The sequence below is a fragment of the Cyprinus carpio genome, chromosome A23 (assembly GCF_018340385.1).
Source record: "Cyprinus carpio isolate SPL01 chromosome A23, ASM1834038v1, whole genome shotgun sequence".
Lineage (NCBI taxonomy): Eukaryota > Metazoa > Chordata > Actinopteri > Cypriniformes > Cyprinidae > Cyprinus > Cyprinus carpio.
This window is the reverse complement of record NC_056594.1, coordinates 13135222-13155725: the sequence shown is the minus strand read 5'-3', so window position 1 is coordinate 13155725 and position 20504 is coordinate 13135222. Positions and strand designations below refer to the sequence as shown.

Here is a 20504-nt window from a genome sequence, read left to right as displayed (position 1 = left end):
CTGTTCTAACAGCAGGGGTATAGAAAGAACTGTGTTAAAATGTAATGTTTTAGGCATGCAGTAACAGTTATGTTGCCTACTACTTGCAATGTCTCTTATTTAGCAATTAATTTTGTACATGGTTTATGATGTGTTCTATTCAAGTACAAACACGAAGCAAGAAAATTGTCAGTGCATTCAAATATTCAACATAGATAAACACACAAACATTCTTAGTTTGATGAGAGATGTGCATACTGTATGCAGTTGCCATTTGCTAAACACGATATACTAGACATGTCGGGTTTTGGTAAAAAAAAAACAACAAACACACACACACACACACACACACACACACACACACACACACATATATATATATTGTCAGAACTATGGACTTGTCTGTGTGTTTTTTCCCCCTGTGACCCAGTTTCTGTCTCTCCTTGATTGTTGATTAGTTCCCAGGTGTGTCTCCTTAGTTCCCTCATTATCCTGTCTTTATAAGCCCCAGTCCTTTCAGCTCATTTCTACCGGGTCTACTAGTTCCATGTGTGTGTTGTCCTCCTGTTCTTCAGTCTGGATTTACACCGTGTTGGATTAATAAAGACTAGTTTGATTATCCTAGGCTCCGTGTTCCTTCCGGCAGCGTATGTACTTCTTTTTTTTTTGCTGTGTATGTGAAATTTTTTTTTTTTCTCTTAATGAATTTTTCTGTATTCAGGTGATGCATATTTCTGCATACAGGTGCAGTCCCCCTCCGGTTGCTGTGATTTTGCAAAGTTAGTGTTGTTAATTGTTGACTTAATCCAATCCCTACCCCAAAACCTAACCCTACCCATAATTTATTCCTGAAATCAGTGTGAAATGATGAATAACAAGGGTGTAGAAGCACCTAACTTGATCATAAGCCTAAAACAGATATTTTCTGAAAATGTATCCCTCAGTTCTGACTGGTTGATTGGAATGTTGTTCCAGGATCAACAAGGATGTTGATCCAGGAACCTGTTGAACTTGGTGAAAAATTTTCACGGCTCACCGTCCACCGCCACAGAAATGAATACACTTATGACGTTCTGCTGACATCTAGTGGCCAACTACTGTAAACTACGCAGTTTACATGTCTAAAATTTCCGTCCAAGTAAGGAAATAAATCATCTTTAACAACAAATCACAGTCATAGAAAATTATTTCTTAAATAAAATCACGGTTCTAAATCCAAAATATCTTAAACGTTTGTCTGTTTAGAAGTAGGCCTATTGAATTGCACTGATCCACACGAGAGGGCGATGGGAAGTGCGAATCATTTTCTGCGAATCGATTTAATTATTTTTAAAAAAACTAGTTTAAGAAAAACAATTATGCGTCAATTATGTCATCGAGTGGGGCATTGTCATTTGGCATGTTCTAAAAGTATTATTTTGAAGGATTAATATTGTAATTTAATTGGCCTAGTTCAGTTTGTTGAAGCTAGGCATGATTCACTTAATATTCCGTTCATATATCGTTGACAAATTACCATACACTCGAAACGTAAGCATATGTTCAGTTTGTAACTTTTCTGATTTTCTTCTATTCACTTTTAGCTCCACCTGTCACTCATAGAGTGTTTTCAGCTAATTGCCCGAAAGTCCGAACTGCTCGATGGCAGGTTGATTCAGTCCCACTGGAAAGATCAGAGCAATGCGATCTCACACACATAACAGTGTGTATCAACATTAATTTTGTCACGGATTTTTAGGTCCTATTGTAGTATTTAACGTTGTATTCAAACATTAAGAATGCATGCTGAGTTTCACAATCCTTTAAAAAGTAACTTCCGGTCTCGTTCTTTAAGAAACAGAAACCGCAAGTCATGAAACTAACCAGACTTATGTCACAAACTGACAATAAACTAACCTTAAGCCGAACCTCGTGTAGTTAATAGAAAGTAAGCCTTTTTAAAAGTAAACTTTTGCCTAAATCTATCTTCAAAGCGCGACGCAAATAGAACGCTCCCGACACACTCGCCTGCAGTGCTGACAGCAGCATTCGACGATCTCGCGTAGAGTCTATAGTAGTGTAGATGGGACATTACTGTGTTTCTAAAAAGCTTCTAATAGGATTCCGGTTTAATCTCGTAGATCAGCTCAGTTTAGTTTGCTCTGTTATTGTTGTCACTCTGTTGAATGTGTTCAACTGTTATTTAGTTGGCTTATTGCACGCTGATGTTGAGGCGGGGTTCATCGCTCATATCTGTTCATAAGGCGTGTTCTTTGTCCGAGTGTATAATAGTAACGCGCATGAGGAAGCTGAACTTCGCTGCTTAAGCTGACAGGTTTTCCGGTGAGCGCGTGTTCAAGTTATCACGACAGATATACACTTCGAGTCAAGACAATGGCAGAAAAGAATGGAAAACCAGAATTTGATCAACCTAAGGTTAGTAGTGTTGTTGTTGTTCATCATCTTCTTAACATACAGACATACATTCAAGTGGAATGCTGTTTTAATAAAGTGATAATACAGCATACTCAGCACATATTAAAATTTCATGATTAATGTAGATATAAAGGCTTAAGACCTAAAGCCATCTTAAATCCGATGCTTAATAAGGAGGAGGAGACTTAATGTTAAAAGTATTTTCAGTGTAAAAAATGTTTTAAGTTAAATAAGGAGAAGAAACATGATCATTATCATAATATAATTGAAACATAAAAAATACACATTTTTAAGCTAAAGACATTTTGGTGATTGCAACTGATGCATCAGTATTCTACCAGTGATTCAAATGGAATATGTTGATTTATGTTCATAGTTAATTTAATATTTATGATGCATGTTAACTTATGGCACATAATGTGCTGGCCCCATACAGTGACACAGTAGCGATGAAGGAGATAACACTCCAGGATCATATTCATACTTCTTGGCATTGCAGGGAGATACAGGGCATTGTATCTGCCCTTTGGAGTTATTGTACTGACTCAGCGAGCAGAAGTCAGCTTGAAGAACTGATACCAGAAAAAATGCCGATAAGCAAATCATTTGTGGAAGTGTCAATAACCAATATGAGAGTCGACACAATCTCTCTCCAGTACTCCTCTTGTATTACACTGACCATTTGCAGGTGGTGGACTGACATCAGCATCACTGAAAGTAGCATTCAGCATATTCATACTTATGCAATACCCTTCTCAATGTTTCGTTGAGAACTGAATAATAATTACAGTGTGATTCTACACCATTGTTAGCAGCAGTATAGTGTGAGAGGCTGCCCTCACAGTACAACATTCTCTTTGGATTCCTCATTGTAAACACTCATTCAAAAGGCCTTACTCTGCTGTTTAATTTGTGTTTAAGAGAGCAAATTAGTGGTGTATTTGTAATAGATCTAACAAAGAGCTACAATCATTATAGGCGTTAAACAATTTACCATTCCTTGACTAAATCACACCCTTTATAAAATTTGCTATATCAGAAATTCAATAGATTAAGTGACACTTAATAGGCAGTAACTTCCATATTTTATCAGCTGCCCGGGACTTTGTTCCACACCTCATGATAACATGATATTCACAGTGAAACAATACAGAAAGGTCACATAGCTTGTTTTTTGTTTGCCGACTGACAATCCAGTAAATCCAGTGACATTCTAGGATATAGCTTTAGTTGTAATGCAAGAACAACAATGGATCACAATCTATACACAAAACACTTTAACAGCAATGCAGTATTTTCATAACAAACTTTGCAGCTTTTAAGAGTCATTTGATTCAATAATGTGAGCAGTTGCAAGTAAGTCAACATAATTAATATTTAAATGACATGTATATTCAACCGCACCCTCTTATCTAGTAACATTAATATTAGACCAACTACAGTAGTCGTTCATAATGCACATATGAACCTATTCAAGCATGAAGAGGAAGGCAGCCTAGGCTTGTACAGACAAGACAGTTTTGCACTTGAACATCTTCCTTTCGATATATGAGCACATTGACATGCATGGCAAGGAAAACAACGGTGGTAGAGCATGTGAACCTATTCATCATAATATTGTACATACAGAATGCTTTTGCATTATAAATGCATCATTTTCAGAACTTTTATATTCAGTGAGTTGTTTAATTTAGTAATTAAATAGACTGCAAGAAGAGCCATGCAGAGAGTGCTTGAGGACAGTAGTGTCATTGGGCCTCATGCTCTGTTAACCTGATCCGAGTAACTGAGAGCTAAAGACCAATGAATTGAAAGTACTAGAGATGACATCATCCTTGTTTAGTTCTGCCAAAGACACTGAATAATCCTGAAAATTGATTAAATTATTCATTAATGTTTGATATTAAATTGTATTGAAACATTAGATATGTATGTTTTAAATGTTTTTAGACCCCAAAGCCTCACTTTAGTCTTTTTATAATGAGAAGAGTGTGCTTCACATTTGTTTTTTGTACTGCAGAAGAATGTAAAGAATAGTTTTATTTGTCCTGTATCAACGCCAGTTTCATTTGAGTGCTTTCTGATTGTGTAGATTTACCAGGCGCCTCAAGTAAAGCCTTTACAAAGCGTGTGCATTTCCGTCATTGAACTGTGCTGAAGGGATTGATATCATTTGATATAAAAGACTGCTTGCACATTTTCCTCTGGGGGTGGGGGAAGGGACTTAATACTCTGCAGTGTCCTTTCTCGTGTCTGGCTGGTCTCTGGAGATCACACTGCATAATCAGTGTTGACTTCTTTCAGTATCTGGTTCCTATCATACTCACGAGGGTCAGTTTTGTTTGAAAGCGTCTTTATCTTCTGTGTTAACTGTATATGAGAGCTTAGAGGAAATACGATCCACTGAACAGCCATTACTTAGGTTGTGTCAAAGATGTGGTACAGCTGTTAGCACACATGCACAATGATCCTGGAACCCTTTTTTTTGCCTAAGAATTTCCCAGAATTGGTCTCTGGTTACACAAGAAAAAAAATCGAATCTCCTGAAATAGCATTGTAATTAGAACACTACTGTAATACAATGTTGTGAATTCTTTATGGTTTATGTCTGTGTTTTGACTTGTTATTGAAAGAGTGTATTCACAACATTAGAAAATTTACAATATTTAGCTTTTTCCCATCATATTTTTATTAACAGTATTTTAATTAAAAGCATATTAAGCTATTGTCAAGGTGTGAATTTTTGTCTTCACTATAGTTGATGAAACACTCTTCGGTTAAAAACATTTTCAGCAAGATTGAAGTGAAGAGCTAATGATGATGACATAGTTTTAATATTTGTATGCTCACACTTCATTATCGTGTTATGTTATTGTATCATGGAAACAAGTCATTTTAGCATTTACCATTTTGTGAAGTCAATGGGCTTTTTAAATAGATTTTTGGTTTGGTTAAGTTCATTGTTTGACACAAACTCAGTATATTTTCACAATTTATTCTGCGACATAAATACATCAGTAATACCAACTTGTGATTTTGTAAAAACATTTTACTTGTCTTGAAAAATGCAGTTCCTAACAAGTAGCTAAATTGGACTAATAAGGTTGTTGGAGACGTCAAATATCTTCATGCCAAACAAGAAATCTTATCTACTCACTAGTACACAGTGTTTATATTCATGCTCTTGCAAGCTATTCTAAGTCAAAGTTTCATTTCAGAAGTATGCAAAGGCATAAAAAGAAGTTAATTTAAATAAACCGAAATGAATCACAACTTTCAGTCACCATATAAACACAATAAAATACTTACGAAACAGATCAGTTGGCATCTTTTCTGTGCATTCTTCTAACTAGTGGTAAAAATTTTATTTTTAGAAGAGTATATTACTCACGGTGGTATGACAACAAGCAAATGTACAACTCTTGTACCCAAATAATACAACGTGAAAAAGAAGGCACATACCAAATTCTTTAGCCACTGATTAAACATAGTATGAGAACAGTTGATGTCACATGGAGGGTTTTTGTCTCTGTCCTCCTTGCTGTTTGTTTCACAGCTGCTGGTGTAGTGGGGTCATAATTTAATTTAGTCATCTGTCAGGACAACTCTCAGTACATCTCAGTAGACGGTGCCATTACATTCACTTCTCTCACAGCCCTCCCTGGCATTCCTCGCCTTTCCACTGAACTCGTTTCACCCAGTCGTGCATTCCGCATTCTAGATGCACTCCACAAGGAGCATTTCACAGCTACATGGGAAGGAGACTCTTCTAACTATCTGAATACAACAGGCTGAAAGCTAAGCTCAGAGTTTTGACGGATGTGGTTTTGCTCTGTGCCATCATCAACAAGTGTCTCTTTCAGAATTTGTCATGTGGTTCAGTGTGCGCAAATGTGGCCGTTGATTTGCAGATGTACTTTATCGCTGCTCTTTTATCTTTGCAGATTGAGCTACATGTGCATCTTGATGGTGCTATTCGAATAAAGACCATTATAGAAGTAGCAAAGTAAGTAACATGTATTTCAATTACATATCGTGATATTTACTTTATATATTTTCTATGGAAAAGACTATTTTAATAATTATTTATATACTTAGTAATTATTTATATTAACATTTATAATATTGAGTATAATTATTGTGTCTATTATTAATTTTATTTTAATTGCATTTTGCGTGGTATATTTCAAGCGTTCTGAGGCCAAAGGAACCATCCAAAATTTAAGTCGATTTTAAATCCTAAGCTCATTTTCACTGCAAATCAAATATACTATAACTATAATAAATGATATTACTATAACTACTTATTATAAATGATTTTATATATTTATACAATGATTTATTTTTTTATCTTGACAACCAATGGTCAGTAATAATGTTGTGATCTGCTTAAGGCTGTTTTTGGCTGAAAATTAAATATTTTGTTATGCTTAGGCTATTCCAAGTTATCAGATAAGCATCAAATATATTTTTTTATGTTTGTTTATAATGAATCAACAGCACCATATGTTCTTAGGTAAACAGATAAGATCTAATTCTTGACAATTCTGTCATCATTCCATCAAAACTTTCAAAGCTCTAACCACTGACCTCTGGGTGTAACTGTGTCTCAGGCGGCGGGGAATCAATCTACCTGCAAGCAGCGAGGATGAAATGAGAAACCTGTGCGTAATGCATGAGCCGGGCACACTCACAGAATTCCTTGGCAAGTTCAATCACTACATGCATGTCATTGCGTAAGTAGTTGTGCCGAGAAAAGGTCTGCTGGCTCTAAATAAATTGTGTTGCTGATTTGCTTGAAGATTGCATGGAAGCCTTGTCATTGAAACTGCATGAAGAAACAAAATATGATGTTTTTTCTAATGATTTTATGACATTATTACAATTTTCCCTGAATATGTTACACCAACAACAGTTACAGTACATTTTAGTTTCTCAGGACTATTCTCCCTTCCCAGACAAAAAAGGCTTCTGAACAGCAAAGTAATTGTGCACGATCATCACAAAGATGCTGGTTTTCAGATTGAGGTGATTTTGCAACACAATCTTGTGGCAGTTTGCAACTATTTTTGGCGAACTGTTGGCTCATTTTTACCTTTTCATATAATCTGCCATTGACCATTAGGTTCATGTGTGGACCTTCATGTGTATTGTTTTTCTAAAAATCATATGTTTTTGTACAAATGATATGGTATGAATTCATAATAAGTTGTCACCTGCTAACACTGTTACTTTTTTCCAGGAGAGGAGTTTTAAAAGTAACACTACACTTTAAAAAAAAAAAGTTATAAAAGTTGTCAATGGAACAGTACCCTTTCAAATATTTCGGTTGCATTTTATTTTACAGTACGTGTACTTACATGTACTTATAGTGTACTTGCAGTGTATTTATCTAAGAAAGTTCTGGTAATACAAGGTAACTACATGGGGTAGGGTTAGGTTTAGGGGTAGGTTCAGGATTAGTACCTAGTTATTACATTATTGTAATTACTATAATAAGTACATGGTATGTACATGAGGAACAGGACTGTAAAATAAAGTGCTACCAATATTTCATACTAAAATGTACCATTTAGGTACTAATACGTACACTTTAGGAAATAATATGTACCTTTAAGGTGCTATTATGCACCTCTTAGGGTTAAATATGATACTTAGTATACCTTTTTAAAAAGATACTGCCCAGTCACAGCTTTTTTTTTTAAATTCTTTTTACTTAAAGTTTATGATTTCATAGTATATTAACCCCTTTAGATCTGGGAAAATTTGATTCCTCATGAATCAAATGATTCAAGGCCACCATATCAGAATCAGAATCAGAATCAGAATCAGAAGATCAGAAGATCAGAAAGAGCTTTATTGCCAAGTATGCTTGCGCATACAAGGAATTTGTTTTAGTGACATAAGCTTCCAGTACACAAAAGACGACAACACACAGTCAAAAATAAATAAATAAATAAAAAAAATATAAATAACCTTTGCTGATAAATAAGTGTATAAACAATTGTGCTATAAATGATAATTGAATTGGATTGAGTAAGATGCAGAGATGTACTAGGATGGAGGGGTAACAAATAAATATAAGGATATTGCACATTTTTATGCATAAGATATTGCATAAGTGGGGGAACATTTAACTGTTCATGAGGTAGATTGCCTGGGGGAAGAAACTGTTCTTGTGCCTGACTGTCCTGGTATTTGCGGCTCTGAAGCGCCGGCCAGATGGCAAGAGTTCAAAGATGGGGTAACTTGGGTGTGAGGGATCCAGAGTGATTTTCTGAGCCCTTTTCCTCACTCTGGATGTATACGGTTCTTGAAGGGTGGGCAGGGGAGCACCAATAATCCTTTCAGCAGTCCTAACCGTTCTCTGTAGTTTTCTGATGTCTGATTTTGTAGCTGAACCAAACCACACAGTTATTGAAGTGCACAGGACAGACTCAATGACGGCTGAGTAGAACTGTTTCAGCAGCTCCTGTGGCAGGTTAAACTTCCTCAGCTGGCGAAGGAAGTACAGCCTTTGTTGGGCCTTTTTAACAATGGAGTCAATGTGATTGTCCCACTTCAGGTCCTGAGAGATGGTGGTTCCCAGGAATCTGAATGACTCCACTGCAGCCACAGTGCTGTTCATGATGGTGAGTGGAGGGAGTGCAGGGGGGTTTCTTCTGAAGTCCACGATCATCTCCACTGTTTTGAGCGTGTTCAGCTCCAGGTTGTTAAAACTGCACAAGACAGCCAGCTGCTAAACCTCTTGTCTGTAAGCAGACTCGTCACCGTCCTGGATGAGACCGATGAGTGTGGTGTCGTCTGCAAACTTCAGGAGCTTGACAAAGGGGTCTTTTGAGGTGCAGTCGTTGGTGTACAGCGAGAAGAGCAGGGGGGAGAGAACACATCCCTGAGGGGCACCAGTGTTGGTGGAGCAGCTGTTGGACATGAATTTCCCCAGTCTCACTAGCTGTTGCCTATCTGTCAGAAAGCTGGTGATCCACTGACAGATAGAACTAGGAACAGAGAGCTGGGTCAGTTTGGTCTGGAGGACTGTTGGGATGATGGTGTTGAAAGCCGAACTGAAGTCCACAAACAGGATCCTCACATAAGTCCCTGTTTTGTCCAGATGTTGCAGGATGAAGTGCAATCCCATGTTGATTGCATCATCCACAGACCTGTTTGCTCGGTAAGCAAACTGCAGGGGGTCCAGTAAGGGTCCAGTGATGTCCTTCAGATAAGCCAGAACCAGTTTTTTTCAAACGACTTCATGACGACAGATGTTAGAGCCACAGGTCTGTAGTCGTTAAGTCCTGTAATCTTGGGTTTCTTTGGAATGGGGATGATGGTGGAGCGTTTGAAGCAGGGAGGCACTTCACACAACTCCAGAGATCTGTTGAAGATCTGTGAAAAGATGGGGGCCAGCTGGTCAGCACAGGTTTTCAAACAGGCTGGTGTAACGCCATCTGGGCCTGGTGCTTTTCTTCTTTTGTTCTTCCTGAAGACCTGGCGCACATCATCTTCACAGATTTGAAGAGCAGGAGGTGTGGAGAGGGGGATTGCAGGAGGTGTTAACGGTTGTGTAGAGAGATGGTCAGAATGGGTGTTGGGGGTTTCAAATCTACAATAAAACTCATTCAGGTCGTTAACAAGTCGTTGATTAGCCTCAGTGCAGGAGGATGGTGTCTTGTAATTAGTGATGGCTCTCAGTCCACTCCACACTGAAGTTGAGTCGTTGGAAGTAAGCTGGTCTTCCAACTTTTTAGCGTAGGTCTTTTTAGCCGCTCTAATCTCTTTGTTCAGTGTGTTCCTGGCCTGATTGTACAAGACTCTGTCCCCATTTCTGTAGGCATCCTCTTTGGCCTGACGAAGATGTCTGAGTTTTGCTGTAAAAACCATGGCTTATCATTGTTGAATGTTAAATAAGTCCTGGTAGGAATGCATATATCCTCACAAAAACTAATATATGATGTTACGGTCTCTGTGAGTTCGTCCAGATCGGTGGTAGCAGCTTCAAAAACACCTCCAATCAGTGAGGTCAAAACAGGCTTGTAAATCCTGCTCTGTTTCGTTGGTCCATCTCTTTACAGTCTTTACTACAGGTTTAGCAGATTTTAAGTTTCTGCCTGTAGGTTGGTATAAGATGGACCAGACAGTGATCAGACAATCCCAGAGCTGCTCGTGGGACAGGGTGATATGCATCCTTTATAGTGGTGTAACAGTGATCCAATATATTGCTGTCTCTGGTGGGACATGTAACATGCTGTCTGTATTTTGGCAGTTCACGGGAGAGATTGGCTTTATTAAAGTCCCCAAGAATGATTAAAACAGAGTCCGGGTGTTGTTGTTCTGTCTCTGTGATCTGGTCAGCGAGTTTCTGTAAAGCCGGACTTACGTGCGCTTGCGGAGGGATATAAACACTCACCAGAATGAACGAGTGAAACTCCCGCGGCGAATAGAATGGCTTGCAGTTAATGAAGAGTGTTTCGAGATCTGAGCAGCACATCTTCTTTAACAAAGTTACATCTGTACACCACCGTTCATTGATGTAAAAGCATGTCCCGCCGCCGCGCGATTTCCCCGTTGATTCTGCGTCGCGATCCGCTCTGAACAGCTGAAAGCCCGGTAGATGGAGCGCGCTGTCCGGTATGGCGTTATTGAGCCAGGTTTCCGTGAAACACAGAGCAGCAGAGTGTGAGAAATCCTTATTTGTCCGAGAGAGCAGAAGGATTTCGTCCGTTTTGTTGGGTAGAGAGCGGAGATTTGCCAGATGGATGCTAGGCAACGGCGTTCGAAATCCGCGCTTCCTGAGTCTAACGAGCGCACCAGCTCGCTTCCCCCGTTTGCGCGTCCTGAAGCGTTTGTTCAGCGCCGCTGCTCCGCCGACAACAACGTTCAGTAAAACGTCTGAATAATTGAAATCCGGTAAAAGATCTTGTGGTGTGTTCTGCCGAATGTTCAGCAGTTCTTCTCTGGTGAAACTGATCGTGTTTGTTAAACAAAAAACAGGAAAAACGAACAAAAACAGTACAAACACTGGAGAGCCAAGCACTGAAGCAGCCGTCTGCGGCGCCATCGAGATGAAAGTAACACACATGAAAGTAAATAATGAATTTCACCACATGAAAGTAAATAATGAATTCCCTGGATGTTAATTCAATTATTGACACAGATCTGAAGCATTGCTCAAGCGGTTAATAAGTAGCCTTACTATATCGCTAGTGGTGGATACACCGTCAAAGGCATGGTAGCCTTTCTGATGTCCTGCATCAGACATCTTTACATGCAGCTCATGTCACACTTTCACTATGTGTCACTATAGCAACAGACATATAACCTCAGAGGCTTTTCTTTTGCCTTGCACTTAGTCCTTTAAACGAGAGTCAGATAATGTGGCAGTTTCTACATGTTTCCACTCAGATTTACGAACATGAGAGGTAGATGTTTTGACATGAAGACAGTGCAGCCGGTAGTTTTGTGGGCCGTCAGCTGACATGCTTCATTGAAAATGAACCTCTAGTCCTCAGAGGCTTTAAAAGGGCCTTGTTTACAGCATGCGCCTCCCCCACAACAACATAGGGAACTCACTGGCTGTTTTTGGCACCCACTGGGCTCTTTATTGTCCAGTGCTGTAGACAGGCTCAGTGCATGTCATGTGGTATAACCTGAAAACATGCTTTGTTACCGCAATCAAATAGCCTTTTTATTTAGCACTTTCAAGCATAATGTGTCTCAGAGAGGGAATTAAAAAAATCTAATAAAAATGCAATAACTGTTCAAGTGAGCCGTTTAAAATAAGTATCATAAGTGTAACTGAGTTGTAAAAATGATTATGGCCTTTGGTATCTTGCTCCAATAGTGGGTGTTCTTGGAACAAGTGCATGCTTATGCAATAAAGATGGATTTTATGAGTGTGTTAGTGAAAGTAACATCTAGTTCATTCAGTTAATTCAATCATTCACATAAGATATCTCTAAAGATATGCTATCTATAAATGAAGAAGTCATAAATGCTATAATTTTTTGACATCATAAATGTCATCAGCATTTATGCTTCAATCTGTTTGAACATTTTTAGATGATGTTGTAATTTGGGATTTGGGCCACTATGTGTGTGTGTGTGTGTTATGTATGTATGTGTAAAAACATACATAAAAGCACTTCTGTTCCTAAAAAAAGAAATTAATTTATTCATGTGTTATTAATTCAAAGATTTAATATGTTACAGAAGATTTGTATTTCTACATAACACATTAAAATACCATCTTCTAATTAATAACACATGAATTAATTCATTTCTTGTTTAGGAACAGAAGTGCTTTAATGTAAGTTTTTTTACACACACACACACACACACACACACACACACACACACACACACACACACACACACACACAAACAAGTGTGTATATACACAAAATGAGTTGTCTGATAGCCTCATTACATTTACATTTATTCATTTAAAATAAGTTGTTGTTTTTTTACAAAGCAATTCAAATGAAGCAGTAACATGAAAAGTGTCGCACATTACAACATTTCTCAAAAAAAGTATAAGCTACAATATATATACAGTCAATGTCGAAAAGTTTTTTTGGTGGTGTAATATTTTTTGTTTTTTGAAGTTTTTGCTTAAGCTGTTGTGGTGTTCATTCACATTGTTTCTAGATTATTGTGTAGAGTGATCAGATGCATTTTATATAACTGTTGTTTATGTGAAAGTGTGAATGAGTACTAGTCAGGTAACATCACTGTCATACTAATTAGATTGTAAGAGCATACTGATTGCTATAAAAGGAGGGAAAAAGTGCTTCCAATCATTGTGTTTTTCTTAGCAATGGTTACCTCCACCGCTTTGCATCAAAATGGCCTCACATGCAAGGAAATTGCTACAAAGAATATTGCACATGAAAGAACCATTTACCGGATCATCAAGAACTTCAAGGAGAGAGGTTTGACTGCAGTGAGGAAGTCTTCAGGACGTCCCAGAGTGTCCAGTAAGTGCCAGGACTGTCTCCTCCTAAGGAGTCAGCTACGGAATCGTGTCAGCAGCAGTGCAGAACTTGCTCAGGGATGGCAGCAGGTTGGTGTGAGAGCATCTGCACGCATAGTGAGGCCAAGACTTTTGGACAACGGCCTGGTGTCAAGAAGTGCAGCAAAGAAGCCACTTCTCTCCAAGAAACACATCAAGGACTAAAATTCTGCAGGAAGTACAAGGATTGGACAGCATAAGACTGGTGCAAAGTTATTTTCTCTGATGAAGCTCCCTTCCCGACTTTGGGACATTTGAAAAATTGATTGTTCGGAGAAGAAAAGCTGAACGCTTTTGTGGCGAAACAAATATCGTTGTATTGTGCTACAAGCGCACATTCTGTCAGCTGCAGTTCTGGCGCCGCGGAATCAATTTACTGCGATACACATTAACATCAGTGTTTACTCAGCGGTAAAGTTAGACTCACGGGACACTGCACTTATTCACAAAAGTAATTTTTTTGCATCTGCTTTAAAGCCTTACTGGTTATTTAAACGTTTCAGTTGTGTGCTGTTCTGACGTGCAGTTTTCTGAGCACACTCAAAGCGCGCGCACGAAAATGAAAAAGACGTTGAAACTGTGCCTGATTACTGAACTAAGTTATGCTTTGTGCTAATACTGTCGAAACACACAAGGTTTATGTATAGACCCAGTTGGTTGTGTCTAAAATGAAAGTAAACATTCTGCCGACTATAATTAAAGGGATAGTTCACCCTAAAATTTAATTTCTGTCATTGTTTATTCACTCACAAGTTGTCCCAAACCTATATTAATTTCTTTTTTTGTGCTGAACACAAACGAAGATATTTTGAAGAATCATGATAACCAAACGGTTGCTGGTCCACATTGACTTTAAATACTATGGAAGTCACTGTGGACCAGCAACTGTTTGGCTTTCCATCTTCTTCTAAATAGCATTTACGTTTAGCAGAAGAAGGAAACTCATTCAGGTTTAAAACAACTTTTGAGTGAGTACATGATTATTTAAATTTTTGGGTGAATTAGGCTATTCCTTTAATGTTAATAAAACACAAAGAGAAAAATCACTCAATACTATTGACTGAAAAACTTTAATACAATTGCTTTAATAGGAATCATTGTATATAGTGTTTTATTTTTATATTTGTTCATTCGATTCTTTTTGAATGCTCGTGCTAAATACACCTACCAGAAAATAAAACACTGCTTATTTTATTTGTATATTATGTGTATTTGTAATGTGTATCTTTGGCCTAAATATATGTCATACTTTTTCATATTTTGTTACCTTAAAAGGCTTTGTCGTTATAATAGGGAAATTAGTTTGGCTGTATTGCTCAAACAGCTTGTAAAATAGAAAAACCAACATGACAAAGAATCGTGATAAAATCATGATATTTCTAAATAAAAATCATGACTTTTTTCTCATATCACCCACCCCCAGCTGAGGGTGAACAAAACCATACAATCTATGAATACTGAAGCAGTAACCTTTGCAAAACAAAAAATTTGTCACTGCCAAAAGTTTGGTCATGACTGTATTAATATATATATACACATACACACACAAACACACACACACACACGTTTGTTGAAGGTAGTGAGGAACTCTGTAGGTCTTGAAGGTAGCGAGGGTAGGGGCTGGGGTTGTCATGGTATCTTATCAGTTTTATTTTTCATCTGCAGAGGGGACAGAGAGGCCATCAAGAGAATAGCTTATGAGTTTGTAGAGACAAAGGCCAAAGAGGGAGTGATCTATGCTGAAGCCAGATACAGCCCTCATCTGCTGGCCAACAAGGGAGTGGATCCTCTACCTTGGAACCAAAAACCGTATGTGTACCATATTTGCTCTAATCAAAAGCTGTTGACAGCATGTATTGTTTATTGTTCTTATGTTACATCATGGTGGTTTACATTGTCTCTTGCGCAATAACCCTGTTCTTGTCTTTGTTCTTGCCTGTCCTCTCCTCTTCCTCCCAGAGGAGACATCACTCCCGCTGATGTGGTGGACCTGGTGAACCAGGGGTTCAAAGAGGGAGAGAAGGCCTTCAAAACCAAAGTCAGGTCCATTCTGTGCTGCATGCGTCACATGCCAAGTAATACACTCTCACCTCTTCCCCACCCAGTGTTCTGTGTGTTTGAGAGGTGTTATCTCACTGTCACCCTTCATCTAAAACCCATTCATCCCTACTCATTGCCCAGTGGTGTTTAATCATCACAGCACTGGCCGAACCTCCTGCAGACTGGCTCAGATTTTTCTTTGTTCCCCTCTTAAATTCAGTCAAGATGGACTCTTTAGCTTTAGTGAATTTGAAAGCCTTGGTGATTCATGTGCAATGTGTTTTGTAAATAGAGCCACAATTCATGTAACACTTGAAACTGAAGAGGTTTGTCTTCTACACTGCTGTTAAAAAATTTGAGGTTGTAAGATTTGTTGTGTTTTTGAAAGAAGTAGCTTTTGCACACCAAGGCTGCATTTATATCATTTAATCAAAAATACAGTGAAAATATTAACCATTTTATATTTTGAATATATTTTAAAATGTAAAATTTTTAATTTGTAATTTATTTCTATGATAGCTGAATTTTCAGCAGCCATTACTCCAGTCTTCAGTGTCACATGATCCTTTAGAAATCTCTCTCTCTCTCTCTCTCTCTCTCTCTATATATGCATTTATTAATAATTCCTAATTATTATTATTTATTGTGTGCACTATAAATCTATAATATTCTAAATCATATTATAGAATTAATGCATCGTCCAAATCATGCAATTATCAGCTTATATATGCAGCATATATGAGGAAATGATAACACACCCAAATCATTGACTGTTATAATCGAATGTTTATTGCTGCTGTAGATTGGTCTATGGAAGTGGTCGAGCTGTGCAAGAAGTATAGTAAAGATGGAGTTGTGGCAATAGACCTAGCAGGAGATGAATCGCTGGACTGCAAGTCGTACCCAGGACACAAGAGAGCATTTGAGGTAAGAAACCACACATCCTTCATTTGAGCCGCAAGAAACCTGAAAAACGTCTCTGATTGCATTTTTCTCAGTGGATCATCTAGTGAGAGATTACATTTATCTTTATTAGGTCTGTTACGAAACTGCCTTCACAGGATTCTCAGAATTTGACCAAACATACATGATAATCGCATGTCTTATCAACATATCATTTTGTCAAGGTCTTCTTTTTCCTTGAGTTCCCTTCCTAGCAAAAACAAATCACTTTGCCTATACAAAGTGCTTTACATGTACAAGTCTAACATCACAGTAAACCTTTGATTAGTTGATGTATTTAAAGCTTTTAAGAGATTTAATTGTACTTTGTTGGCTTGGAAACTCTTATATAATCCATAATTTAGATAACACAGAGACATCTGTTTAGACCATTCACGTACTAAGAGCCACAGCGGAGATGTTCAGGAAACAAAACAAGTTCCTTTCCATCCCGTGATCCAAAACAAAAACTGTTTGAAAGCAATATCTTTTGTCTAATGAGGCAAGAATAACAGAGTACATACTACAGATGCTGTGATGCTGCTTGGTGCTTTTATCCCATCTGCAGAAAAACAGATCTTGCTGGTTCTGTGAGTTCAAACAGTTTTGTTTTCGACAGGAAGCAGTCAGAAGTGAGGTGCACAGAACAGTGCACGCAGGAGAAGTGGGCTGTGCCGATGTGGTGAGGGAGGTATGAGTTTCCTCTTTTGCTCAGCATTTATTATAATGTATTCAGCAAGAATACAATGACCACTCAAAATGTGCTTCTCATGAAAACAGAATGATTGCCATCTGCTATCTGCTGTACAGATGGAAAATTGTGTAACAGTGCTGAGACTGTTCTTAACTATCAGCTTTACAGTTATTCTGTCTGGAAAGTACATTTCCTTCTCAAGTACTAAATCAAAAAAGACAGATGTTGCAGAAATCACCACTACCGCTCAGCTCAGTTTTCAAAATGTCACTACACAAGAAAACATACTCAGATCTGAAACTATGTGCTAGCTCTTCCCATAATGTGTGTTCCCTTTGCAGGCTGTGGAAGTCCTGAAAGCAGAACGCATTGGACATGGATACCACACACTTGAAGATCAAGCTCTGTATAAACAACTGCTCCAACAAAACATGCATTTTGAGGTAAGACTAGATGGCAGCTTCCTGACAGTTACAGAAATCAATTTAAGATACACACCCACATACATTTACATCATTAGTCTGATAAAAATGCCATTATTGTGCATAAGTTAACAATGCATCATGCATATCTGCATATTGCACCAGACTCCATTCTTGGTCAAAGTGCTCACATACAGTAACAACCCAATATTAGGGTCAATAAAAAAAATGTGCATCTGCAAACAACGATAGAGCTTTATTAGAACTAATTTGAATTATCTGAGCCATTTTTAATGGCTTTTAACCAACTTTTGTCTCAAGATGTTATTTAGTCAATGGATGAAGATTCAAAAATATTTAAAATAGTAAGTAAAATACTTTTTTTAAAAAGTAAAAAACTCTTTTCAATATATATATAAATATATATACACTTACATTATCTTTAAAAATATTTGTCACAGATAACCAGACCTTATTGCATACATTATTGATATCTTTCTTATGTAACAGCTCATTAGTTCATTAAGTGTGTGCTCCATGACCTGAACTTGACTTGTGTCAGAATGAGACACAGAATTTGAGCCAGAAACAAGACTGAGAGACAGGATTTTATAAAACTGTAATCTCACACTGCCCTCTAGTGGACATTATTTAAATGTCTGTTTATAAATGGTGTCACCGGACAGTCTCTCAGTGTACTAATATTTAGATTTTTGTTACCAGAATATTTATGAGATATTTACGTGTCACTATGATCCTGATGGTGTGTGTGTTTCTCTAGATGTGTCCTGTCTCTAGCAGATTTACAGGAGCCTGTGACCCAGACTTCACCAAACATCCTCTCATCACGTGAGAATAGCTTTATTTACTCTAATGTTTAGTTTTTATTATTGTGAACAATTTGTTGGTAAATGTTATTCCACTTTTTCATTAACAACAGTTAGGCTATTCGATAATGTTAACAAGTGGCCAAATTTTGGCACTGCTTTAGCAAACTCCCATTCTGACTCCATTTCTGTTGCATTTCACCATCTAATGCATTAGGTACGATTGTGTGCCTATCATGTTTCACACAGAAATATGGTACATTACAGAATTAAACTGGATAATTCACACAGGGCTTTTCACACTGCACTTAACCCCGGGGTTAGCATTCGTCTAAAACCCGCTTTTAACCCCTGAAGTGGGGTTAGCACCATTTGTCCAATCAGTGTCACTGGCAAAACAATGCAAATATGCAAATAAGAACTGGTTTTGGCAATGTACAGTTTGAAACGTAAGTTTATGAATACCCAGGATTAATGGTTAACCGCAGCAGTGCGGTTTCTGGCCATTTTGGCAGTATAGGTGGCAAAGGTGGCTAAAATCACAGGGAGAGTTAAAGAATATAACCTAGAATTCAGTTTAGCCGGGGTTTAAAATGATCCAGAATTAACTAGTTCAAGTTTGAAAAGTCTTGTTGTGTGTTTCAGATTCAAGAAGGACAAAGCTAACTACTCCTTAAACACAGATGACCCTACCATCTTTGACTCCACCTTGAACTCGGACTATCAGGTGGTGCAGAAATATATGGACTTCACTGAAGAGGAATTCAAGAGTCTGGTGAGACACAATTTGCCAAAACAGGCTCTCGAATGGACTGTGATAAGATCATATCATGGCAAAAAGTGACCTGAATTATCCTGTCTGCTTCTATTTTCACAGAATATAAATGCAGCTAAGTCCTGCTTCCTTCCCGCAAAGGAGAAAGAGGAGCTTCTTGCACAACTCTATAAGGCCTATGGCATGCTGAACAGCACAGGCTTTTGAGCCCAGCACTGTTAGAAACGAGTATGCAGCGAGCACAGCCTTTCAGGACATTTGCCTTTTCACACGCGATCCTGATCCTGATTCCTTGAAACCGGAGAACTCATAAACACGTTTCTCAGCAAAATATTTACACAAAAATAATAAAGATCATATATAAACATCTCCAACAAAGATTCAACTTTAGAAGCTTACATGCCATTCATCAAAATAAATGTTACAAATGTCATTTTTTGTCATTTCATTAACCGCTGTTACGGCATACTGGTTTTGACCAAATGCTGTTGCCTTTCATCTACATCATCATTTTTATTACAAGTATCTGTAGCCTAAACATTAAATATTGGTCTTATTTCATATTTACTCAAGTCACTATACGTCATGCTCTTCTCAGTATACGCACAGAATATGACCGCAATGTTAAAGAAAAAAGTCTTTATATGAAGCTGTGTAACATGTGAATGGTGCTATGAGAATGAAATTAAATGGTACCTCAGCTGGATTCTACAATTTTATGATAACAATAATATATAAATCCAAAACATTAAACCAGAATATGATCTTATGTCTGGTGTTCATCTAATGTATATATTATATGCAATATACAAACCTTTAGGTAACAGTTGTCTGTTGCTATTAAAGTTATTATTAGATGTTTGATGATGAAATCTTGTGCAAAACCCCTTTAAATTTTCGTTTCTTTGTTCTAACACCAGAGGGCACTTACCAAAAGACTATTCTTGTAACTCAGGTATGGAGTTAATCAGCCTAGTGAAAAATAATTATCAGGTTTTACATTTTGTGATGTATCATGTGAACTGCATAGGAAAACATACGGACTATAAATGTGGGAAGGAAGGGCCTGAGAGCTTTGTCACTGTATAAACTATTAATACAAATGAATTTGCATCAGAATGGTTGTGGTTCTTGGCCTGTTTATGACAAAACTGTTTTTAATGTTTTAATTGATAGGGTTTAAATTGGTCAATCGTGGAACTCTGCGACCTGATGTACAAATTTTGTCTGCTCATTCGCATAACTGAAAATACATACATACAAATGCAACTGTCGCCATCTTGCGTTAAAATTTTTAATTGTAGTTTTGTTTAATTTTTAAAAAAAAAAAAAGCATGCTAGATAGACATCTTTCACCGTTCCGTTCTCTTTGTCTTTTGCAGCATCTCTCAGAACATAT

The 20504-nt window shown here is 37.6% G+C and overlaps 1 protein-coding gene across 1 annotated transcript; it reads left to right on the top strand.

Moving 5' to 3' along the window:
* Positions 1–1881: 1881 nt before the first annotated feature.
* LOC109054141 (adenosine deaminase) lies at positions 1882–20409 on the top strand. The gene is made up of 11 exons (XM_042713802.1): positions 1882–2394; positions 6339–6400; positions 7008–7130; positions 15071–15214; positions 15365–15480; positions 16248–16372; positions 17007–17078; positions 17423–17524; positions 18285–18352; positions 18976–19105; positions 19208–20409. Exons 1-11 carry the CDS (start codon positions 2353–2355, stop codon positions 19310–19312), a joined length of 1089 nt encoding a protein of 362 aa, XP_042569736.1. The 5' UTR covers positions 1882–2352; the 3' UTR covers positions 19313–20409.
* The last annotated feature ends 95 nt before the right edge of the window (positions 20410–20504 follow it).